This window comes from Aplidium turbinatum, chromosome 2, assembly GCF_918807975.1.
Source record: "Aplidium turbinatum chromosome 2, kaAplTurb1.1, whole genome shotgun sequence".
Classification (NCBI taxonomy): Eukaryota; Metazoa; Chordata; class Ascidiacea; order Aplousobranchia; family Polyclinidae; genus Aplidium; species Aplidium turbinatum.
In genome coordinates, this window is record NC_137473.1 from 31,193,831 (window position 1) to 31,221,211 (window position 27,381).

General features: G+C 36.6%; 1 protein-coding gene across 2 annotated transcripts in view; it reads left to right on the forward strand.

The window, feature by feature from the left end:
* The first annotated feature begins 21,952 nt into the window (after positions 1–21,952).
* LOC145788268 (dnaJ homolog subfamily B member 9-like) overlaps positions 21,953–27,381 on the forward strand; it is a 33,606-nt gene continuing 28,177 nt past the window's right edge. For both annotated transcript variants that reach the window (XM_082600051.1, XM_082600050.1), the window contains exon 1: positions 21,953–22,215. In XM_082600051.1, coding sequence (XP_082456177.1) covers positions 22,002–22,215 — 214 coding nt within the window. In that variant the 5' untranslated portion in view covers positions 21,953–22,001. The remainder of the gene's footprint in view (positions 22,216–27,381) is intronic.

Consider the following 27,381-nt stretch of genomic DNA (forward strand, 5'->3'; position numbering starts at 1 on the left):
ATTTTCAAATCAAGATAGCGGCGAATATGTTGGATTTAAATATTCTGATTTGAAATAAAAAGTCAGAATTCAAAGTCTGCTTTGAAAAAAGCTTTTCCGTGTGCACAGAGAGAGTGAATTTTGTACATGTACAGACAGTACAGTAATCTATACTAGAGGTCTTAAGAATCTTCTTGACCTAGTTCTTTACAAACTAATATGGTACTTGTCGAAAGGTAGTTACTTTCAGTGTTCATTTTATCAACTACTAAGCCGCTTACAATCGACATAAATACATGTAGTTCATTGTATTTGTTGGAAACGACGCTACGAACACTTGCTTACAATGCATCTTGCGCGAACATAAGATCGGCTAGTACTCTTATGACGTCACACGTGATTATCGCACGGTTCAGTGAGCACGCGTCGCTCTGAAACTAAGGGCTAACTAAAACGGCCCTACAAAGGAAACGCAATGAAATTAAGCGAAAATTTCAACGACAACTACTTATTATACATGTCTAGAGCACTTACAAACAAAAAAATCGAAAAGTATGGTTTGGGGTTTACTGCCCCTTTAACTGAAAAATGAGTTATCGTGCCCAACACTGGTTCTCTCCAAGACATTGGTAAACGTGGGAAGTATCAACTTGGGAGGGTGCATGAGGTGGTTCCACAAATTAGGAAAGGGAAGCCTGTGGTTCGGAGAGCTAAAGTTGCCGTTTGCAACTATGATGAGAGTACGGGGAAAGTGAAAGTAGACTACGTGTTGAGGGATATTTCGTGCCTCGCCCCGTAAAAAACACTTAAGTGTTAGGGTTTGAGCCTAGTTCTGTCTGCGGTGGTCGACGTTTGTCTGAGCCCAGAACAGTCGGCTATTGTCGCAACCATTGTATATAGCGCAGGCCCGTAATTATACATTTTAGCTTGGGGGGGGGGGGGCTCAAAAGCTGTTGCAAAGTAAAAGGCTATGCACATAACATTTGTAGTTGCAATGAGTCTAATTTGCGGTTTTTCGGGCAACGGCACGGCATATGTTATAAAGTCACAAGGTGCTAGATAGCAGTAATTTCGAATGATTGGGATAATTTCAGCCAAAAAATTGGTAATTCCAGTCAAAATGAATGTGGAATAGAATAGATGCAATATTTTTAACACACAACTTTGTCAGGAATGACCCTCGTGACTTTGTCTGGTACAGGTCTCCACCGAACCAATTTATCCCCTTTGGGGTGTAATATTCGGCAGTAAACGTCAAAAAACACCAACAGCTATCCAAGCTGATACCAATACCAATGTTGATGGATTTGTTTTTAAGAGATATTCATGGACAATATTTCCAAAACCAGCATCTTACTCCATTGTAATTGCTTTTACCTGAGATGCCTTGCCAAAAATACTCACCCAAATTTAAAAATCATTATCGTGCAATCTGTCTGGAATAACCCTATAACTATTCCCTTACCAGTAGGCCTACATAACAACTACAAAATTACAACAAGATAATTGTACAAAGTGACATATGAGAATCAAAACAAATTAAATATAGAAAGTCTTGGGCCTGGGATTACTCATTTGGAAAACCAAATGTAGCTTGCCTGGCAGAGTTTGCATTGATGAAGTCCCTTGATATATCGTTTACATTCAAGCTAGAGACTTCCTCTTTGTGTACATGCAACAGCAATAAATTGTACAATCTGTCATGAGACATAGATATTCTTAAACGCTTCATTGCTGAAAATGAACGCTCGCTGCAAGCATTAGTTGATGGTGCTAACAGAATCATTTTCACCAGTTTTTTGACTTCCCCTAACAGAGTTGAAGAGCTTGAAGTTTGGCTAGTTTTTAAAAATGCCAATATGTCCGACAGTTTAGTATGCTCAATATCTCCTCCATTCTGCTCTTTAAACAAAGTGTGGAGCACCTTCAGTTGAGCCTCTAAATCATGTTTGTTTAACTCATCATAATAATCAGTCACATCTTTTATTCCACCAATTTCCATGTTTTTGACAGCACTCAATAAAAGTTCTTGGCAGTTGGCTAAATTGGCCAAGTCTTTTTGCATGTACCTGTCCCTTAGTCCATTTACCATCATGTCATAGGCCTCAAAATATAGTCTTAGTCTACAATATGTATCTCTTACTTTGAGCTTGGGGGAGCATTGTCCCCCCAAGCCCCCCCGTCAATTACGGGCCTGATATAGCGTCATTTTTTTGCGTTACCTATGGTACCAATTTCATGTATCGTCGTGTATTATTCTTATTGCTGTTCATTCTTTGCATGCCCTTTGTATTTGCGTATTTAACTTAAACGTGAGTGATTCAAACAATTTGTGTTTCGTGTGTTTTTATTCATTGGCTCAAAATTGTCCTTAAATTCTTTTTTAGTTATGCCATGTCAGACTGTCATAACTAGGGCCCTCAATGTTACGGACAATTTTCATATCAAACGTCACATAGAACCGTTGTCTACTAAACCTGACGTCTTACGTCATGGACTGTTGCTAGAAAATAGCAAAGATTACATCATCGTTAAATCTTGAATTGCACAACCGTTTGCAGCTGCAGCATAACATTACATCATCGTTAAATCTTTAATTACTTGAGCAGGTGTAAGCCAGGCTTGAACAGGTGTGGGCCAAGCTTGAACAGGTGTAAGCTAAACTTGAACAGCTGCTTGAATAGCTTATCATTGGTTATCATTATTACGTCACACACAGTAACTGCCTACGTGCGTTTGAAATATCGTAATTTATTCTTGTCATTTTTAAAATTGTTGCTTGAAGAGTGGTCGCATATTTAACTGTTTGCTTAGTGCTTGACAGCTGGACGAATTTCCGTCTTTATCCAAGTAATTTGTTTTGGAGTGACAAGTTTAGTGGTGTATCGCGTTGCATCTCAGTTTCGACGGCCAGTGGGCTATTTTTTACAGAAATACAATTCTTGAATAGACATTTCAGAAGAGTGTTTCTTTTTGATCATTGCATACAGACGAACGGATCCGGAAATCTTATGGTACAATTTTCCCACGAAGAGATTATGGTTTACCGTTGTGACCAGGTATTACTATTATAATATTAATGTAACCGTTGAGGAAGAGGTACAGTATGCTGCTCACCTGCTTTAAATTAAGTGTCATTATGGCGTTAAGGTCAGGTATCAGTAAGTCGATGCAAAACTTCAAGGGATTGGAGAGAAATGTGCTTCCCCTTAATTCAGATATAGTCAGTATTTTTACTTGAGGAAGAAAGTAGCCGAAACTAATCCTAACTTTTTGAAGAAAATACCCCATTTCAAAGATTTGAAAGATGAACTGCTAAAAGATGTAGCCTAGTTGGCATATGGAACCAGGGATATCTAAAGAAGGGGATACGAAGGCTCAGAGCGATTGCCTTATTCTCATGACACTCTAAGGGCAGTAGTTGGTACCGCATTAAACATGCGGTTCTTTTTTAAATTGCAGAAAGTTGTGTAGTGCAGCTGGTAGGCTACACTCAGCTACACAAGACAGTTAGCAAGTGTTATGTAGAACATATTTAAAAAATACTTGTTTGAAAAGACAATTGAAAGGTTACCAGTTAGCTGTTTTTTGACAAAACCTTTGCAGTTGGCTCGGTGTAAAGCAAGTAGGTATACGGGCAGTTGAATTAACAAGTAATTATGAGCATTCATAGAATATCCATACCTGGTGGTAATAGTGCAATGCAGGTTGTCATAACAAAGTTTATTAAATTATTATAGGCAGGGTCGGATTAAGGGTAGTGTAGGCCTAAGGCTGTTTACTAGAGAAGGGCCTAATTTTGCAAACCAAGCTACAAAAAGTAATAAAAATACATAGGCCTACATCAAAAATTGAAATTATTTACTGCAAAATAACATAAACATAACAGAAAAATGGCTAATAATGGCGCATAATTGGCTTTGAAAATAAACACAATTTTTATTGTCAAATTTGAAGCAGATGGAAACGATTTTGGAAAGAAAGAAATGGATAGTAGGTAGGCTAGCTATGGTAGGCTAATACTTTACCTAATGACTAGGGCAATTTTTTGTCACTAAAGTTACTTTTTTTAGTTGTTTCAATTATTAACAAAAGAAATGTAGAACCAAAATTTCATGGTTGTTGGGTCAATATTTAAGAAGTTATAAAGTTACCAAAAGTCACAAAGAGAAATCTATATTTTGCATAGGATTCTACTGTACATAATTTTGCTTTTTTACCATAGCGTTGTTACTGGTTAATTTTAGTCTGCACAAAGCAAAGTACAAAAACTTGGTGAAAAATATCGAATGCTTTCCTATTGTTGAAGCCTTGCAAGTCTGATAGCTTAAACGATATAGGCTAGTAGCCTAACCTCAAGTGGAGGAATGGGCGATTTCAAAAAAAACACAGTTTTTAATCTTTTCTGGCAAAAAAAATTGAAGACAATACTCTGGACTTTCAAGCACCTCGCGAACCTCCAAAAAACGGTTCGTGATTCCCAGGTTGAAAAGCTCTGCTCTAAACTCAATTTCGGTAAAAGTGGCGCTTACGTGGTTTTGGAAATGGGCTCATCATAGGCTATATGTATTTACTCAACTCAGTCATTCGTTTTTAAACAAAAACTGTAGGCCTACTGGATCTGTATCAATACCAGCCTTACAAAAATTGAGGGCCGAATTTTTTCAGGGCCTAAGGTTATTGCCTTATTAGCCTAATGGTTAATCCGGCCCTGATTATAGGTGCCAATTGTTATTTGACCATAAACAGATATTATTTAAGATAAATAGAAGCCCTTCTATTGTCAGACGTAGTAAAAGCCTTCATATCCCCTTCTCTAGATATCCCTGGCCATAGTTAATAAATGTACTTATTAAATATACTTAGGTATATTTATTAACTATGCTTAGCTAGGCCTACCCTAAATCTTCGAGACAGGACATGGCTTACTATATTACATGCCTCCCAGACGCGCAGTGCCAGCTAAAAACTGGAGGCGAGTGTTTTAAAATCACATTTAACGTGCAATTGGTACAGACCAATCATTTTACCGTTTTGCAACCATTTTTACATTTCTGACTGTCAAACCTACTACTTCTACACAGAATAAATGTTGCTAGATATTAAAATAACATAAAATAACTGATGTTGCTATAGGTTGTGCAGTGACGATCGGTGAGGGAAAGCAAGGAAAGCAGTGCTTACCTGAGCGAAAACTATGCAAAATATAATGACTGAATTCTAGGTTTAACTTCTTATTATTTTTATCAAGTCTATTTTAACTTGAAAATTACTGTGTTCGTGACTAGAATTACTCGTAACGCTTGTGAATAGTCTAAGTCCTCATCAAACCGCATTTCTTGCCTATAAATGCCAATTAACGCAAACGCTTTTGTCAGAAACCATCACTGAAGCTCCAGGGAAATCAACTTTCAAAGTTGCTTACCCTACATTGAAAAACGCCTTCGTTTTATCCAATCCTCAATCGTTTTGCAAAACGACACCAGCTGCTTAGCCAATCAGATGTGTTATCTGGTGTTGTGGTTAAAGTTGCTTTCCCAGTGACGTCATGCGTATCTCATAGTGGCTGCTTTTGGTTTCAGGCGAAAGGAATACAGCCTCTACGCATGAGTGATTTTCGGGCTTGTAACTATAGGCTACTGAGTACGCTGAAAATAAAGCTGGTTCTCTTACCAAAAAAAACATAGATTCTACAATAAGACATGCAATTCCAAAGGGTACATTAACCAACCAGTACTGAAACAGCACAAGTGTTTTTTAAATTCTTTGGGTCAATAGACTGACATCACAAGTTCAAAGCAAACATACTTGTGTTCTTCAAGAATGGACTAGCTTAATTTATAGGCTAATTATTTGCTCTTTACTAGTGGACCAGTCCAATGCATGTCGTAAATGCTTACAGATGACATTGACAATAAGTTTTTGTGCTCAGTCTAAAAAAGCAGCCAACATTCTAAACTAGTCCCAGTTTGATTGATTGATTGAATCTTTATCCTCGGACTGGGAAAGTCCGAAGATTTTGTTTTGGAAATGCTCTCAGAGAGCACCAAATTGGAAGTGTTTTTCAAAAATTTCTGGGGGAGGCCCCCCAGACCCCCCGCTGGAAGTGTTGCCTTCGGCAACACGCCTTCGGGCTTCGCCCGACGGTTACGCCCCTCGTGCCTACTACCTTGCTGCAGCATATTTCCAAGTTGCTTTCCCAATGGTTTAAGCCACCGAACGTCACTGAGGTTGTGTAATGCTCAGAAAGCATGCAAAATCGCGATTTAACCAAATTTCAACAAAAGAAACTTAAAGTTTATCAACATGAAAAATGAAAATGTATGCATTACACTCAATTCAACAATATTTATAAACAAATATGCAGTTCTTTGCTGTGAGCTTTGAGTTTTTAATTGAGTTTTACATTGCCAACTAATAAATTGTAACTTCTGGCAATATACGAAAGCCACATGCTAGCACAGTGATTCTCAACGTTTTTTCTTTTGTGGCCCATTTTTACCAAGCAGAAATTTCTGTGACCCACTATCCTGTTCACACTGTTGTAGTAGCTTAAAATCAAGGTTTGTATCATATATGGTGCAATACAAGGCATTGATTGCAACACGCCACCGAATCTATAATTAGAACAAAAATTGCCACTCTGTAGTAAAAAACAGCAGCATCATTCGTTGTTACTACTATCAAAACTACTAAACTAACGCACAAGTGTAAAATTAACTACAGTGAAACAAATGAAACTAAAATTTTCAATGAATCTAGCATTTTTTAAATAAGTCTGCAGCCCATCTCAAAATGTTTCCATGGCTGAGAACCGCTGGGCGCTGAGATTGCAATATTAATTCTTCCTTAGTTTCTAGCAAAATTAACTTTTTAGCACAATCAAAAGTTTTAATGCAATGGCACAAGTTATCAAAGCTTTTAATTTTTTGTGCCTCTGCATACATGGCATACTGGTCTGGCTGGACATTTCGTGCGGCATTTGATGCTTTGACCAGAGCCACTATATACATAGTCTGGAAAGTCATGTTTTGAGGTTGTTGTTTACAGCGCCACCTAGGAGAGCTATGGTTAAATCACAGAATCTGCTTGGAAGGTATGCAAATACAGGCATATTGTCTACTATCAACAGTGAAACTGTGGATGATATTGTGGTTGCAGACTTGTTTTAAACTATTGTAGAACGTTTAGGATGTTAGTTACAGTTATTATTTAGAAAAATTCGTTTGGTTTACTTTTCTGAGGTTTAGTTAAGCATGACTACAAGTAGTTAAAAGATGATGTGACTTTTCAAATTACTAAGGAATTGATTAGTTTATAGTTTGAAGTAGTGGTCTTTAAAGTTCATAAGTTTCAATGTACAAAGTATATACAGCAGCTTACTAATGGAAGGGTTTAATTAGTAAATATTTGTGGAACCTTTAAGCTGAAGTAGGCTTGAAATTAGTACCGTAATTGGCAGATGCTACTTAGCCAGCATCATTTCCAAAAACATTGATTGATCAACTAATTCAGTTGACAGTTATTTAAAAAAGGTCTATAAAGATACAACAAAAAGTTGATAGGTTTCAATCTGTGACACTCAAAATAGCCACTCCCAAAAATAATTTGTAAACAAAGAGCATTAGCAAGACAATTTTGAGTAGGCTACTGTATCGGTAACTATGCAGGTTCAGTAATTTAAAGCAACAATGTCACAAAGGTTACAAGTCCTGAGATTTAACTTAAAACTAGTTAGGCTGAGGGAAGATACAGCAGAATCCGATACCGTAACGTGTTCCATATTTGAAGAACCTGGTTTGCGACGTATATAGCATCTTAATTGATTACGTACAAACTGGAAATTTGATTGAATGGACCAGTTAAGGCAGTTATGCTGACAAAGGTTATGTTTTGTTTATTTCCTTTGTGTTGTAATTTCCTATTATCTTAAGCATGCCGTTCTTTGAAGATCAATTAGTCTACTTTGAGACTACTAGCAGACACTAATGCATTAACCGGTTAACCACTACCTTTGTTAGCAATTATCTTTTGTTGTTATTAGCATTACAGTTATAATCAAATGCTGTACTCTATGTAGGGTTGTGAATTATCTTAGTTATGATTATTTAGTTTGATAATGTCCCAAGTTACGCGTAAATGGAGTGGAATAAACTGCTGTTTACCACAATGTAACAACACTACAACTATGGGATTTTGTTACTTGTACAAAGTTCCAAGTGATGAAAAGAAAAGGTTTTCAGTTTCAACAGCACAGTGGGAAAAACAGTTTCATCAGGTAAGATCAGCACAATAAAATAGTATAATTTTATGCTGTATGTCATGATGGTTGACATTAGTAAAAATTAAGAGCTTATGCCTAGTGAATCACATATATATATATTATGTTTTTTTTTAAATTTAAGCAATAAGCATATGGTGCTCACTGCTACTTTACTCGTATATTGAGAAGATTCACTAATCTAGCATCCCTGTGTAGTGTGTATAGTTGATTAGTGATGAACACGTGTGCTAATTGTAACATACATTGCTAAATGTTATTTATGATAGGTCATTGATTTTCAGATTTAGTTGGGGATGTCAATAGAGAGAATATGCTACTAAGTAAAGCTTCAGATGCTCTTCTTGTATCGTCCTTACCAGCAATAATTCGAGAAACGTCTGCTACTGGCGCAGATTATGTACGGTACCATACTTGCAAGAATAAAGCAGGATCCTCTTGAACACTACTTCGGTCGACAGCATCAAAGAGTTGCATGTGATACCGCGCCTGCAGTTCGAATGTTTAGCAGTACCGCCAAAACTTTAGATATTGTAAAGCACTCTGCAGTGAAGGGATCTAATGTCTAGAGTGAACATTAGACTAACCACCCCGGCATACTGCGCTTTACTCGAGACTGCATAAAACAGTGATTGAAATTGGCACTTTGAGAATCTGTACCTACATTGAAGGAACTCCGTATCTACAATGCATGCTGTATATTCCGGTACAGTAAACCTCACATAAGTTATAACATACAGTATGGGTATATAAACGAGAATTTTAATCCGCATGGTTTCTTATACTTTTTAGTTCATTCGAATGAATGGGGATTATAAAAGTGGTTTACTGTACTTTCACTGCAACTACATCATTGCCGCATTGGCACCCTTCTGTGTACTTTTTACAGTATTTAAGTTACGGTATTAATAGAAAGCCTATTTTATTCTTTATTAAAGGAATGTGCTGTGAAATCAGCTTGAAAAGCATGCTACGATGTTTATTGTACAAATCAAAAACGGATAACAAAATACAACAGGAATCCCCCTTCAATGTTTGCTTTTAGAATTGTTTATACTTTTCGGAGTGCTAGGCCTACGAAGTGCACTGTTCGGCTTATGCGATTGTTTAGCTGTTTTGTTTCTACCATGTAAGAAGTCTTGTAGTGGTAAGTAAAAATATGACTCCTCATACGCATACAGCACTTTTTTTTATAAGTTTAGTTTTTTTTTTATTTCTGACCATCACAGTGAAAACAATACATGTCAACATAGCAAGGGTCTAGAAAAGTTCTTCAAAAGCGCCATCGTAGAGGTTCCAGTTAATGGATTGCTGTATACCTTCCACAGTCCAAGTCCGGCAATAAGCTTTCTTTACAATACTCATGATATGCATTAGGCAGATTAAGGTTGTTGATTTCATTGAGCAATATGTCAGTGTAATACGCCACTTTTCGAAGAAAATTCCCCTTTCATAGGCGAATTTCCACCATCCAAATCTTCATTCAACTGTAAAATACAAATAAATTCAGTAATGCACCATCTTCATCAAGTGCCATTAATCTCTCCGAACTAAGGTGACCATGTGATGCCATTGTTCTTTAGCATACCAGTAATGTAAAGTAAGTCACGTTCAATTGCTATATATAGTATGCAAAAAAATGGCACCAAAGAAGAACGTTCATTACTGGTACCTCAAAATGTAAATATAGCTCGGAATTATTGAATGAATGCACTTCTAAAGTAGCACCAGTATAATCGTGTATATTGCATATTATGCTTTTGAAAGCTAACTTTTTCGACCTGAAGGCCCTGAAGCAGTTAAGTATTTCATTGGTTAGATTTCCAAATTTCATATTGATAATGTTATTATTACAAATTATTTGCACCACACCAATAAGTCCATATTAATTACCATACATGCAAAAAGACAAAAAAAAAATACAAGAATAATCACAATATAATAGCCCGGTTAACAGACAATGCTGTTGCGGAGAATTGTTAACCAGTAAGCTTTAGGTTTAGATAGTAATAACTATATTTGATTGAATAGTATTTTGCATGTAAACAAGTCAAGCTCAACATACCTCATCGAAAAATATAAGATGTTCTTCACTCATGTCTTGAAGAGCTTCCAAGCATTGTGACAACATTTTAATGACTTTTAAGAATTGTATAATTGTAAACCTTTTTGTACACTTATTGCTGCATTGTAAGAAATATATAATATATATATTATATACTGTATTTATGAACATTCTCTATTTGTATTAAGCATATAATTGTTTTCATAAGCATAAATTGTTTTCAAAATCAGGAATGACAGGCCCACAAGTAACATGCTAAAATGTAACATATCCGAAATATTCAAATTGTCAAAATCAACAACTTGGCAGTTCATTTTAAATATGTGAATTAGTTAAGAAATTGGGATGCAACCTCATGCCAAGTTGTTGATTTTGACACGTTATGATAGCCTATAGGTATTTTGTAACATATGTCAAGCAGATCACAAGCAATTAGTAATGGTAGCCACTTCAACAAGAAAAACTTCAGCCATGCCACTGAAACCTCAAGCAGTCATAAGCTATGTTTTCTGTGATGTGAAAAAGGGCGAAAAGAAGATGATACAAAGCAAAGTAGTGGTTAACCGGTTACTGCATTAAACCAGTGTTTGCTAGTAGTCTCAAAGTAGACTGATGACCTACAAAAAAACGGCATGCTAATAAAAAATAGGAAATTACAACACAAAGGAAATAAACAAAACATAACCTTTGTCAGCATAACTGCCTTAACTGGTCCATTCAATCAAATTTCCAGTCTGTACATAACCAATTAATTTAAGATGCTATATATGTCGCAAACCAGGTTCCCCAAATATGGAACAAGTTACGGTAAGTATCTGATTCTGCTGTATCTTCCTTCAGCCTAACTAGTTTTAAGTTAAATCTCAGGACTTTTAATATTTGTGACATTGTTGCATTAAATTACTGAACCTACATACTTACCGGTACTCAAATTTGTCTTGCTAATGCTCTTTGTTTATAAATTATTTTTGGGAGTGGCTATTTTGAGTATCACAGATTGAAACCTATCACCGTTTTGTTGTATCACTAAATAAAACAACTTTATAGACCTTTTTAAAATAACTGTCAACTGAATTAATCGATCAATCAATATTTTTGGAAATGATGCTGGCTAAGTAGCATCTGCCAATTACGGTACTAATTTCAAGCCTACTTTAGCTTAAAGCTTCCACAAATATTTAGTAATTAATCCCTTCAATTAGTAAGCTGATGTATATACTTTGTACATTGAAACTTATTAACTTTAAAGACCACTACTTCAAACTATAAACTAATCAATTCCTTAGTAATTTGAAAAGTCACATCATCTTTTAACTACTTGTAGTCATGCTAACCTAAGCCTCAGAAAAGTAGACCAAACGAATTTTTCTAGATAATAACTGTAACTAACATCCTAAACATTCTGCAATAGTTAAAACAAGTCTGCAACCACAATATCATGCACAGTTTCACCGTTGATAGTAGACAATATGCCTGTATTTGCATACCTTCCAAGCAGATTCTGTGATTTAACCATAGCTCTCCTAGGTGGCGCTGTAAACAACAACCTCAGGCAGATTTGCCATTGACTTTCCAGACTATGTATATAGTGACTCTGCTTTGACAGTGCTTCTAGGTTTAAGTCTAGAATTTCTTGTTGGAAGCAAACTTGGTTTGATATCATTAAACACAGATGGTGGCTCAGCTGGTCTATCCTTGCCATAGCACTTAACTGTTGCATAATTTTTAGGCCAATGCCGTTCGCAGATAACTGTATTGGGGCTGTCTGGCACATTATCCCGTGGTATAATTGATATCCACAACTTTTTTTCTTTGGCATTTCGCGATAAACGGAATTGTTAATTATTGATTCTATTTTTTGTTAAGGCTCTCACTCCTAAGGAGGTTTTCAATTGAATGAATAACGTCTAGTCTGATTCAGCATATTTTCATGTGTATTTTTATATCAAGGGTGAGACTATTTACATTCAAATAAGTCAATTCCAGATAGTTAACTACAGACTAGTTCAATAAAAACATTTCTACCTTATGAGACCTTATTCAAATACAACAACACATTAATTAAAATACACATAATGAACTATCAACCCAAAGAAATCAAGCTAAATGACTTGTATTTATTCTAAAATCCATAGCTCACTGTCAATTCTAATTTCGTTTCGACCACGATGTAATGCTGGCACGCTAGAGCCTAAAATCTGGTATCCGGTCATTAAAAAATAAAATAAGTACGTTGTTCGAATATTTCATAGGAATGTTTTTTGCTTTTTGTCCTTGTCGTAGTTTCCATTACATTGAGTCACACAACATTTGCGTCCCATTCAGTATTTACTAATTTAACATAATAAGTTTGATTAATATTATGTAGCCTATGGCTGCATCAAAAAAAAAGTAAACATATTATTTCTGTGTTGTTGCACACAATAAATTGTCTATGTACAGTAGGCTACCGGTAAAAAGTAATTTTTCCAAAATTTTGCAACAAAACCAATACCGGTAAATCACTTTCTGGCCAAAATATATAATAGGCTACCTATGTGACAGATGAAAAACTATAACAACTACACTTCGGCAAACCTGAACTTTAGCATTGAAAATTATTCCAATCGAAAGATGACAACCACAACCATACGGCCACTCCATACCCTTGCGCAGGTTATTAAACTATGCCAACTTTGACAGAAATAATTTCCCATACTAAACTGCCTTAAGGCCAGGCTTCTTGGATCACAATCAAATTAGCTAACTCGTCAGTAGTCTGATTAAAACATCTCACGGCTTTGATTTTTCAACTATCGTACTTATTCTTTTACCCATTGCTGGACAACATTGTACTTGCAACATTGTACTTACTGTTCAAAGATGGCCAGTGCAGTATTACTCAATATCTTAGGTTAGCACTCACTGCCATGCAAGAATACTGTATGTGGATACTTTTCAAAAATTCACACCACATCCATACATTTTGCATCATTCTGACTTTGCAAAATGTGAGAACTGTTCTACTATAAAATGCATCATGCACCTTTTTTCAAGCTAAAGTAGCCGTCTGAGTGAAATTATTTCATTTGAATTCTTCAATAAAATACAAAACTTCTATACTAGACTTTTATCTATAAAGCTACACAGGCTGCAAGATCTGAACCAGCAAAACTAAGAATGGCTAGTGCTAGTGCAGGTGTAGGCTACTGCATACCTAGTGCTGGTGTACAGCATACCCTAGTTGGAGTTACTGTTCTAGTAGTATTAATAGTTAATATGAAAGCACCAACAAATGTTTGTGCAAATACAGAAAAGAAATAAGCTTCCTCAAAAACAATATAAAAACATCCTAGGCTATAGCAATAGCATGAGCTCTCTGCCTCTTACAACAAGATTGTAGCACAGCACTTTCAAACACGCACAAATGTTTGGACCAATCATTCAGGGTTGCCATTCTCCATACATAACAGAGAAGCTCGCCTCCAGTTTTTACCTGGCACTGCGCGTCTGGAAGGCCTGTAATATAGTAAGCCATGGGACAGGGGCATGCCCCTGAAACCCCTAGAATACGCTTTAACCCCCTCCACGAGTTTTATTGCTTCATTTGCTCAACCCACCAGGATACGCTGTTGAATTTAGCTGTTTAATTTTTTTATCGTATCAAACGCGGAAGAGTGCTTTGAGATGTCCAAGAGAACGTATAAGAGCAGAGCTAGTAAACGAAAAACAGCAAAAGATGTCGAGAAATAAATACCCCATTCCAGTTTCTCCGTTGTAAAGGGCCTCCGGATTCATGTTCGGAGGGGCCACGTTCTTTGTTGCTACGGCCCAGGATTTTCCCTTTCCTCTGTCTTGCCGTTCCATTGTTATGCGTTTCTTTTTTCGATTTTGCGTGGGCTATGTAGATCAAATCTGGAATTTTAATTTATGAAGCACACCAGTCAGTTGGTTACTTGAAAAGGGCTAACATGAGTATGGCCGAAAACGTTTGTATTTTTTAGTTTATTTTTATGTTATTATATTATGTTAAATGCTGTTTGGTTGTTAGGGTTTAGTTGTCCCTGGTTAAACCTCATTTCATCAAGAAAAATATAAACTTTATGGTAGTAGAAGGGGATTTCCCTAGAGCAACGAAGTATTCTTCCATTCCTATTCATTGTTGAAGGCCTCCCTGACGTAAATGATCTGCTTGCCAATAAAGGAAAGGCACGTCATATATAGACAGATGTTTAACTACAGCTGCACTGCATTTTTCTTAGTTTCTTGATTACAAACGAAGTAAACGGGTATAAATTTTGTAAGCTTGATTCAGTTCAAATTTGGCTGTTTTTGCTCTGATAAGTAACTAATAAACCTCACAAGGTCAGAATTCAATTGACTGGTGGAGACTGGAGAGGTCAGAGGTGGTCAAGAGCTTTGTATAAATTTTGTAAGCTTGATTCAGTTCAAATTTGGCTGTTTTTGCTCTGATAAGTAATAATAATATAATAATAATAAATATTTGATGTTGTAAGCACCGAGGTGCTTTTTCATCATTCTGATATACATAACGCATTTGCTGTTAATTAGGTTAACAACTAGTTTCATAACTAATAACTCTAACCATCAATAACATCTGATAACATATATAAACTTTTAGAAGACATATTAGTGGGAGCATAAAATGAAAAAAATACATACACAATTCCTGACGCAAAGTCAGAATTCAATTGACTGGTGGAGAGGTGGTCAAGAGCTCTGTGGCATGAATCAGGTGGTTGCGATGCTGATAAGGCCAGCCTCATGGGTGAAACGGCGATGTCTGTCGTGAATTCATGCGACGATCGACTGTTGAGAAACAAACTTATCCTAAGTTATTACTGTACTAATTGACGTAATATGAGATGTTTCTGTTTGTAAAGAATGGGCATTTAAAAGTTTTGGTGCTCTTTCACAATTCGCCGTGTTGATCAACTCAACTGGATGATGATGTCATCATATGTCACACATGTTGGAATGGACTATTATAAAGGAGGATGTACCGGTTTGGGGTGGAAATGCACTGAAAAACACCTGAAGGAAATTTTCTCCCATTTATTCATTTAATATGAAACCAAGGAACTTTCAGAAATAAGTAATTAAACTACCATTCAACGTTTTATAGGCAGAGAAAACTTTTTCTTAAACCGTAGAAAATTTCATTATCAGATCACCGCTTCAATGCGTGATGGAAATCTACAGATAAATCTGCATCAGGCGTTGCAGAGTGCAAAGAACAGTGTTGCAGAACGCGTTTTCGAATATTAAATTCTCATCATTGTTGCGTTCATAAACGTAGTTGCGTTCATAAACGTAGTTTATGAACGCAACACTGATGAAGAATTTATGAACGCAACTTTATGAACGTTCATCAGTTATTGCGTTCATAAACGTAGTTGCACTGATGAGAATTTAATATTCGAAAACGCGTTCTGCAACGCTGTTTTTTGCACTCTGCAATGCCTGATGCAGATTTATCTGTAGATTTCCATCACACATTGAAGCAGTGATCTGATAATGAAATTTTCTACGGTTTGAGAAAAAGTATTCTCTTCCTATAAAACGTTGAATGGTAGTTTAATTAATTATTTATTCATTTGTTGTTCAATTTCAACAAATTTGCTATCGTTGGAAAGCACAAGCATAGATATAAGTCCAAAAATACTACTAGTTCCATCTGGTGGCCACCTAAACTTGACCAAATTCAAACTATTATCAAAAGTTTATTTGCAATGATAAAAACATTAAATGAAAGCCAATTAAAAGAACATGTTACTGTGTATTGAAGTGCTAACTTTCATGTTTATATCTTATTTAATATACGAATAATCGTATATTAATATACGATATATATTATTACGATATATTAATATAAGTAATTAATATACGAGTAATCGAAGACAGTCCCCCAACGAAGCTTTTGCCCAATGCATTGGAATGGCGAATCGATCGTCTTTCAAGATTCGCCCTGTGTGATCGCAATAATTAATTGTCTCCCATTAATTAATTGTCTCCCATTTATTAATTAATTGTCTCCCATCTCCCAATATTCTGTTTATATATGTTTCAATTCCTTTGCTTCACTTCTTTGATTGCTTATTTTATGTTTAATTTATCACCGTACATTTTCTTTTGTTGAGGGTGGCTGCTTAACTAGAAGACCTTCCAGGTCACTTCGCAGCCAACCATTGCAGTATCCACACATTTTATGCGATTGTTTGTATTATTTGACTTTGCTTTGAATGTGTGTATTTATACTCGCAACAAAAATAAATGGTTAATAAGCTGGGACTACTGTATTATCATTGAAAGGATAAATTTTCTTGTACAAAATTATATGAAACTTAGCCTATCAAAGAAGATACCTATCAGGGTTCGATCTTAATGCTAGTCCGCTAGCCAATGGCTAGTGAAAATTTGCGCGGACTAGTAGAAATGTTGCAGTACTAGTCCGATTGGCTAGTGAAAATATTCGCCGGTGAAAAGTTTTGGTTTACAAAATGGCAATCGGCGACGTCACTCTGAAATACTGCAAAAGTTTGCTTGCCCAGAGACGAACTTGCACGAAGAAGGCGGCAAAGTCGGTCAACTGAGTATGTGACTACTTTTTTCTCGCATTTTCGCTAGACACGACACGTGGTAGTAGTGAGCACGCCAGCACGGAGAAGTCAGCAGTTAGGGAAATTAACGTTTTTTTGTTGATATATCGTGATCAAATCACAGTCTCTATATTATAGAGACTGTGATCAAATGCTGATACAACGTTACTGTGTAATATTAATACGTCCCCAAGCTTGAACATTTTTACAAACAATAATTTATTTGACTTTTATTTCGTTTTTTCCCTCTTCTTTGGATTGCTACCTTGTCGTAGTTGAAGAGCTCGTGTGCCTCCGTGACCGAGAAGGTGTTTTTGTGCGTATTGTTGCTCTCTTGTGCGTACTGAAATCTGAAAGCCTTTAGTTAGTTTCAGTCTAAGCCAAAACACTTATCTGAATACATCATCAGACAAGTGAAAAGTCAGTAAACTGGTCGGACTAGTGAAAAATCGTGCGGGCTAGTGAAAACGGGGAGCAACTAGTCCGGTGGGCTAGTGAAAAAAAAAGTTAAGATCGACCCCTGCCTATGAATGTATATATTTTTGCCAAATAATTTATATTTATAGTAGCTTACCTGCTACCGCAAAATGACTTCGGACCTTTCTAAATAGAGAGAAACAATCATTTTGTAGGACACAATGAAACCTTTTAATAAAAACAATGTACAGAAAAATTTACGCCAGGTTTGTAGCTGTGCATTTTACATCAGATCATATGACTAACAATAACCATTATGACTAGCAATGCGAAGATTGTGAAAAATATGAAGAAGATTTTTAATCATGCAATATGACAAAATATTAAGAAAGATTGATTGGTTTTAAAAAAGTTTCATTGTATATGTACAAAGTGATTGTTTTTCGTGAAAATTTAGAAAGGTCCGAAGTCATTTTGCGGTAGCTGTATGTTTAAACTGTTTTGCGACTCACGGTGGATAGTCTTGCAACTCAAGTTTGGGTTGCGGACCCCTGGTTGGTTGGCTGGTTTTGAATCTTTATCCTCAGACTGACAAGGCCTTGATAGGTTATTCCTGGTAGTTACGCATACTTGTTATTGTAGAGGCTCTTGACGCAAGGTCAGTTTCCGAGATTGGTAGAGTGAAGTTTTCCAATTGTTGAAGTGTTGTTGCCGGGGAATTATTCCATATTCCACCCCTGGATTAGATTGTGGTGCAATCAGGATGATAGAAAGACCATAAGAGGTCAACTACTCAGCCACCACTTTATAACAGTAAACCTAACTACTAGGGTGGATTAAAAAAAATGAATTTTTGGGTTCAGCTTAGTGCATCTGCCAAAAGTTGCAGTTTGGGCTATCTTTTGCATTGGTACTTGAAAAAACATTTTTTGACCCCTATCCAAGAGCTCTCTAGTGGCCGCCGAACCAAAATTCCTTAAATTTGCTATAATTTTTTTTCTAGTGGGTGCAGGCTAGTGGTTTTGGTGTCTATCCCCACTAAATCAAGTCTTGTGAAGTCATTTCTGCAATCTAAAATCATCTATGGGCTAGTAAAATGACATCTGAGCCCCTTTTCAGCAAAAATCCTTAAATCAGTTGGAAATTTATGGGTTTTTTTAGAAAAAGGGCAAAGAAAAACAAATTCATAATGCTGCTAAAGACATTTCTGTTAATACACTGAAGCAAACATACAAAGCAAACAATTACCATATGAAGTTTTGCAAAAATGCTGCCTTTGACTTGTACATCCAATTATCCATAGCACAAAATGCATGACAACGGGTTCAGGCAAGATCAATTTGTGAGTGTTTTGTTGCTCAGTTCACCAACTTATGGCATGCATAACTTTTTTCGTACATTTATCTTGTGCATAACTTCCAGCCAGCATGGTTTGTTGCTTGTGTAGATCTTGTACAACTCTGTACATATGGCCTGTTTTTCTTCAGACTTGGTTACTTTACCGGAGTGATAATTTGTTACCATTCCCAACGCTCGCTTATCTTCATCGTTTGTGACACGGAAGAAGCTGAGTTTCTGCTTGATAGAAGTAAAATTTTCATTTTGTTCCAATAGCCTTGGAGGAAAGTGCAAAAAGTTGGGGAAGGCCTTTAAGAGGGAAAATAAAGTAAATGAATCTGGACCAAACAAATCTTTTAGTTGCGTCTGTGGCTGTATAATAGGCTTAAGTAACTCTTGGGATTGGGAGGTTGTTTGAGTTTATTGATGCTGACTCCATTGATACTTAACCATGATTTGCGCAGCAGATTTTTTTTTCATTTATGGAAACTTCTTGGCTAAACAAGCTAAAGACTACAAGTCTCTCTGCCAAGTACCAAAGATGGTTGTCAAGCTTAGCCTGGAACAACTGTGCCAACGGTTTAAACTATTTAGGATACTTGCTCGTGTTACGATTCATCATCAACATTAACTCATTGCTGGGTGACTCAACGGTCAAAGGAGCAGTGAACCATGGCTTAAAGTAGAAAATGCAAAGAAAGACTGTTAACTCTGTTATTCTTTGCAGCTGCTCATCACTACAGATTACAGAAGCTTGGATTGGCACAGTTATCTGTTTTTTTCTCTGCTCTTTTCTTTTTCTGCTTAACTTTAGTACTGATTTCGACTTTTGGTTTCTCAACAAGGCTATCTTCAGTGTCTATATTATTTTTGTCATCCATCAAGCATGATGGTAGGTACCTGGAGCTTTCATTTTGAAGTATTTTCCATCTGGCAAAACTCCCCTAGCTGCAATTAAAAACAAGTCTCAGATTTCTCATGTAACCCCTTTATCTGAAGCATCTGAGTCTGACTGCTGTATCGAATTTAACAGGAGAGGCTATTTAAATGAAGGTTATTTAGCAACTGACTTGTGATAACTGTACTAAAAAGAAACTGGAAATGTATTAACTAGTATCATACTGGTTCGAAGTCGAAATCAGCACTAAAGTCAAGCAGAAAAAGAAAAGAGCAGAGAAAAAAACAGATAACTGTGCCAATCCAAGCTTCTGCAACCTGTAGTGATGAGCAGCTGCAAAGAATAACAGAGTTAACAGTCTTTCTTTGCATTTTCTACTTTAAGCCATGGTTCACTGCTCCTTTGACCGTTGAGTCACCCAGCAATGATTTAATGTTGATGATGAATCCCAATCTAAAGAGTTACTTAAGCCTATTATACAGACGCAAAGTTTAAAAGATTTGTTTGGTCCAGATTCATTTACTTTATTTTCCCTCTTGGAGGTCTCTCCCGACTTTTTGCACTTTCCTCCAAGGCTAATGGAACAAAATGAAAATTTTACTTCTATTAAGCAGAAACTCAGCTTCCTCCGTGTCACAAACAATGAAGATAAGCGAGCGTTGGAAATAGTAACAAATTATCACTCCGGTAAAGTAACCAAGTCTGAAGAAAAAAAGGCCATATGTACAGAGTTGTACAAGATCTACACAAGCAACAAACCATGCTGGCTGGAAGTTCTGCACAAGATAAATGTACAAAAAAGTTATGTATGCCATAAGTTGGTGAACTGGGCAACAAAATAGTAACAGACTGATTTTGCCTGAACCCGTTGTCATGCATTTTGTGTCCATTATTGTAATGCTATGGATAATTGGATGTACAAATTAAAGGCAGCATTTTTGCAAAATTTCATATGGTAATTGTTTGCTTTTATGTGTTTGCTTCAGTGTATTATACTAACAGAAATGCCTTTAGCAGCATTATGAATTTGTTTTTCTTTGCCCTTTTTCTAAAAAAACCCATAAATTTCCAACTTTTTTAAGCATTTTTGCTGAAAAAGGGCTCAGATGTCATTTTACTAGCCCATAGATGATTTTAGATTGCAGAAATGACTTCACAAGCCTTGATTTAGCGGGGATAGACACCAAAACCACTAGCCTGCACCCACTAGAAAAAAATTATAGCAAATTTGAGGAATTTTGGTTCGGCGGCCACTAGAGAGCTCTTGGATAGGGGTCAAACGTGGTCAAAAAATGTTTTTTCAAGTACCAATGCAAAAGATAGCCCAAACTGCAACTTTTGGCAGATGCACTAAGCTGAACTCAAAAATTCATTTTTTTTGATCCACCCTACTAACTACCCATTCATACACACAGATGTGCAGAGGTAGGCACAGTACCGGGTCTTTTAGTAAATGAAAAGAGATTAGGCAATAGCCACCCACTGATATTAAAGTTTAAGAAGCATAGAGTTAAAGAAACAACTGATGTTGGTTTGAATCTCCATCTCAAACTGAGAAAGCTTAAGATAAATATTTAAACCATCAACTAAGATTAAACCATCAACCAATTTGTGATCGTGTGCTAGAACATATCGTTTGCCAAAGTTTTACTAAAATATAACAGAGAAAAAATGTAAAGGCCACCCTTGCAGTAACCATTTTATGGAAAACAGACATAAATGAGATGATTTGATAGGCTACTGCTGGAGAGGACAAAGATTAAGAAGAACAATAATATTGACAAAGGTAGTCCTTTTCATTAACACTTTAAGGTGTGCAATTGTGCATGCAATTGCATATCCATATATGAGTTGGTCTTTGACATTTTTTTGAAGCGATGTGTGGTAAACCTTTTATGTGTGAAATATCACTCCAAACCTGCACACATAAAATAGAGTGTTCTTTGCCAAAAATGTTCTCAAATCTGGGTAGAAAAAAATCTATTTTTACCCATATGTCTACATAAATCTGACGTGACCACTGACCAGACCTGTCAGTGGTTCAAAACCTATACAATGATGGGAAACTAAGTCCTTTAAAAACTTTTTCATTTTGTCGATAAAGATTTCTACAGTCCATAATACCTTTTTCGCAGGGTTCACATAGATTCTACATTCAGCCAATGCAAAAAAGTCATAACTCTCCCAGCATCATTTTAAGTGTCATATTCAATCCATAAATAGATGATTGACAACCCAGTGGTTAGGTTGATCATAATTATTCATAATGATTGAGTGAATTAGATGTCGATGGTGCAGCAAGATTACTTAACCAAAACGCTATGATTTAATCAATGTTTCTGTAACGTGTACATTGTACAGTAGTTGTATTTTTAGATTCTTACATGTTTTGTGAAAATGATTAAAACATAAAGTTTTTTAGTAATGAAGTGTGCCATCTTTGCTATTGGTGTGTGTATAAGTTTATGCATAAAGTCTTCTTTTGGTGAACAAAAAGATTATTATTCTCTGCTTGGGGTTTCAAGAACTGCATCTGCAAAGGAAATTAAATCAGCGTTTCATAAACTAGCACTGCAGTATCATCCTGACAAAAATAAAGAACCTGGTGCTGTGGAAACATTTCGAAATATAGCAGAAGGTATGCCCATATTAGAGATGTGATGAAACTCGTCTCAAAGCTTGTAATTTAACCTAAAAATCTGCTTAGTATATTTTACCACAACAGTTTGTACACTTGCAGAAATTCAACGGTACCACATGGATTCAAACTCAAAATTGATTAACTTGGCGTTCTTGCAAAGAGTTATGTAGCAAAAAGTTTTGGTGGACAATTTGCTTTGTTGAACCATAGACAAATAAAACAAAGTACGGTAACTTTAGCTGGTTTAACATGTTTTATTACAAAAGATATTGCCTGTGGCACATCGTTCCTTTTGCGTGTGTTCTAATTGCTTGTCACATGCCTGTAGTTTACTTACATCTCATGTGATCTGTTTCCCGCTGTATAATTTCTTCGTAGTCATTCTTGTATCACTTGTTGAGTTTGTGCTTTTCAGTCCGGAGTGTCGTTACAGTGCATAGTCAAATTTATCTTATAATGTATCATTTTATGTATATTGCAGATTTAAGTAATTCCTGATGAGGACACAGATACGTGTCGAAAAAGTTTGAGTTGATTTTTTTTAGTTATGTTATATATATTTTTTTGTAAGAAAACATGTTAAACCGCTAAAGTTACTTTGTTTTTTTTGTCTATAGTTATATAGCATTGGATCAAAAACTGGGTTGTTTTTTTTGCTGAGACTTTTCGGTCATTTGTCTGAAATGACTTGAAGAAATTGGTCATTTTTTATTTATTTCAGTCATTTTTTCTGATGAAAATATTTCCTTTCAAGTAGCTGATACAAACCAAAATTTGCACTCCTGACTAGCTACAACATTAAGTTTTGCTGAGAAACGTTGTTTTTTTCGGACATTTGGACCAAATTGACTATCTTTTTTCGGACATTTTGACCAAATTGATTATATAACCGAAAAAAAAAAGACAAGTCAAAAATATTATCTCAATTTTTAACCACCAATTTTGGATACGCCAACTTTTTACTGACTCCTATTTTGTGATCCTGGCCCTACTTATACAAGCTTTGAAATGGGCTAGTTTATTTAAATTGTTGAATTATATTTGCTTAAACTAAGAGCCATGAGATTTTTTTTATTAGCATACTCGTATATTATACTGTAAGCTGACCCTCTTGAATATCTCTCCCAGGGTAAATTTACTCTTGCAGTAAGGATAGCTGATTTCAAATATTGTTTTTAGTATACAATACACGTCATTACCTTTACATATCATCACCCATAGTAATATAGAGAAACACTAACACTGAGAAGATGTGGCACTAAGGTACTTTCTCGAAATGGACAATCTAATAAAATATTTTGTGTGAAAAGCATTGCTCTACCTGCCAAGCTGATATAATCTGCAGACTTTACTAGGAATAGCACCTGAATGAACGGGTGCCACAGTGCTCCGCACCTAAATATCCTGACGCCACAGTGTGCGCGCCTACTTGACCGGCACCTAACTCACTAACTGTCTGTGCTTAAAAGACATGGACCCATTTTTTTTGCTTAAATTCCGTCACAGAAAATTTGGGTCCACGTCTTTTAGGCGCTAGTCAAATAGACGCGCACACTGTGGCGTCTGGATATTTAGGTGCGAGCACAGTGGCGCCCGTTCATTTAGGTGCTATTCCCAGTAAAGTCTACAGATTGTATCAGCTCAGCTTTGGCAAACCTAGTCGGGGTTTTAACGGAAGACTAAGTTACTCTTCACTCAAGCTACCTGCTTGAATATAGGTTACGGCATAGGCGTCGATTTTTTCTTAAAAGAGAGGAATTCTGGGAGGGCGAGAGTTTTCAAACAGATTTCATTGAATGTGTAGGCTATGTTTGCAAATTCGCAATTGTTTAGTCTTCGAAATTAGCATATTTTTACTTCGGCAAAAACGTTGCCGAGGGCAAAAGTTGAAATTGCCTCGGCAATTGCTGTGAACATTTAGCCTAATAGGAAAAGATTGTACTAAAACATGTAAAACGAGAAGCGAAAAATATACTAGAGTAGTCTATCACGAACGCATTTTTGATTTGTTGTGATGTAATAATACCAAAAGTAGTGATAAAGCGAGCAACGGGATACGCACGCTGTTACAGTAATTCACATTAAAAAACTCACGGGTAGGAGGAAAGTAAGTTAATTTTGGGTTGATTCAACGTTCGAGTCAGCACAAATCGATTTAATTTTCCCGGCGGGTTATATTGCGTAACAACAATGCCCAATAAGAAATTTACGTTTGTTTTACATTAATTCGACATCTAGCGACGTTGAATTATCATAAAATAACGTTAATTGCTCAACCAGGTACAGGTAACATATCAAGAGCTCCCTGCGAGACGATTGCCTCGATTTACATAAGCTTATAAGCCAACATAATTTTGGCACAATTGGGACACTGCGAGCAACACAAAGTCTGTTTGATGAAGAACAAGTCAGAATCGGTATCATCAGATGCTGTATCAGCTGGACGAGATAATGGAAAGCGAGACGCAACAAGGAGTAGATGCTTACAATAATTTGACGTCTACTGGAGTTAAATCAATGCAAATAGGGTGATATTTCTATAAAAGATTCTCCCAGCTGGGCACGTGTCTAAGCGCCGGTGAAGTAGGAAGTAACCCAAATAAAACATCCAGCAATAGTAAGATTGAATCAACATCCTAGTCTGGTGTAGTCTAAGAAAATTATTTTTTCTTGTAATCTTGTGGTCCTTACAATCACCTCGGCAATTGCCGACGGTAATTTTGAAGAGTGTGGTTAGTCTTTCTCACAAAGACTGCGTTTAGCGTCGCTGCAGCAATTAAGCATTAATAAAGGTAAAGGTCCCATACTCAGATACTGAGCTTTGGGGAATGAGAAGATTAGGTTCTCATTATACTAAGCCTTCGGCACTATGGAGAGTAGGGTGGCCAGTTCCTTTCTCTCGGCCGCCTTTACTTCAGCAACTACGCCCACCCAATTCATTACACCCTGGGTAGAGGTGAGAGGTGTTTTTTCAACAACCAGCTGAAGCCGGGAGTCGAACCAGGTTTGCATAATTGGAAAGCCAACGCCTTATCCGTTGCGCCATCCCACCGCCCTGGCGATAACTTTAATAGGTTGGATGTTTTCTTTCTTGCACCTTGCGATCTTATGAGTGCTGCTAAACTAAACAAACTTTTTTTATGTTTTTCTTTGCGACCTAAAAAGCGCGTGACTCGTGACCTGTTATCTTTAAAGTGGCGCCTTCGGATTTGCCGCATTTTGATTTGTAAAAGCGATTGTTTCAGTACCGTACGTCTTTAGTTTGTATCGGTTATTTTATTGTCATGTTCATTATGATATCATATTCACATTCCCTTACGCTGACCGGGAACTGAAGTTTGATTGTGACGTAACAAAAGTGAGACCATTCAGAGAAAAGATCAAACGTGGCTTTCTCTCACCAGGAATTGCCAGCTTTGGCAGTTGCCGTAACAACAATGCAGTGAGTATCCCTTTTTTCCACGCAGCGTTGTTGCGGAATTTCTTTGTTCTGTCAGATACTTAGTGAGAGACATAGCATAAAACAAGAAGTTGCGCTGCACTTGGTTGGATAATCCAGCGTTTAAGAAAAACGGAAATAATTGTAACGATCACTTCATAAGTGTCATGAAAACGAGGGTGGGCGAAACATATTTTGCCCACCCTCGTTTCACGGCAGGGTGGGCGTCGCTCACCCAGCCCACCCTATTTCGACGCCTATGGGCTACGGTATATTTTTTACTGATGTTTAGTGGTAGTTATTATTTGACTTATATATATAACTAAACAGGGAAAAAGAAGCAGAGGTCGACAAAGATTAACTTATTTAAACAGCTTGAATCAATGGGCCACAAACACAACAGTCAAAACGAACGATTTTATACGAATGGCAAATGACAGAGAAGTTTGGAAGACCATGATCGCCATCGTCTGTATCAGATCAGGCACATAATCATCATCATATAACTAAAAGTGCACTCAGTCATGTTTGGAAACTTCAATAATTTATTGATAAAGCTTTCGCCGACGCAAACCTGGACTAACCACAAATAAATGCTGAACATGCCCATCAAAAAAAAAAACAATATATTTTTTTGTTCAATGTAACATTTTGTGTGAAAAGCGTTGGCTGTTTAAGCAGCTTCACTTACCGAAGCCATGACATATTCTTCTGTTCAATACAACATTTTGTGTGAAAAGTATTGCCGGATAAAGCAGTTTCACTCACTGAAGCCATGACTAACAACAAATAAATGCACGCGCATTAAAAACAATATTTTTTTTTGTTCAATATAACATTTTATGTAAAAAGCATTGCCCTACCTGCCAAGCTGATATAATCTGCAGACTTTACTAAGAATAGCAGTTAGCACCTAAATAGCCGGGCGCCACAGTGCTCCGCACCTAAATATCCAGACGCCACAATGTGCGCGCCTATTTGACCAGCGCCTAACTGTCTGCGCCTAAAAGACTTTCTTCCGAAAATTTCTTGGCTAGGTTGTAGGTAATTGCTGTTGGCCAAGTCAAAATAAAACTTCAAATTATCCCCCTCAATGGAAGCGGTTGACCCATTACGACAAAATATAAAGATTTTAGCAATGCAGAAACACACGGTTCAAACATGGCGACTCCGGGCGGGCGATTCTGACCCTTGATACTACGTAATTCAGAAAACTTTCAAACTAACCTTGTAAAAAAATGTTTTTTCAACAGATAATAAATTTTTTTCTGAGTTTTAAAATGATTCTGGGGGCATGTGCTCCAGTAGACCTATGCAATATGCATGACAATGGCACTAATTTGCCTGTGTCGGCAGTACCAGTAGCCTAGTTTTGCTTTTATCATACAGCCTCGCGTGGCTAATAACAACAAAAACATAGCCTAAAGCAGGCAAAAATTTAGAAAATTTGATAAATAATCACACATTTTTTACTGTTTTGTTCCCTCACAGAAAACTTCTTGGTTTTAATTTCTAATATTTATTGTCATTTATGCCTTGCGGCATTTGAGCTTTGCCTCATTAATACATTGCAGCATTCAGGCTAGGGATGTGCCGATTACAAAATTTTTGCCGATTCCGATGCTGATTCTTAAATATTTGCCGATGTCGATTCTTTGGTTAACTTAAATGATTAAAGCTGCTTTTAGTTGGCGCTCTACAAGTGGTTGCGATTTTGTTACAAG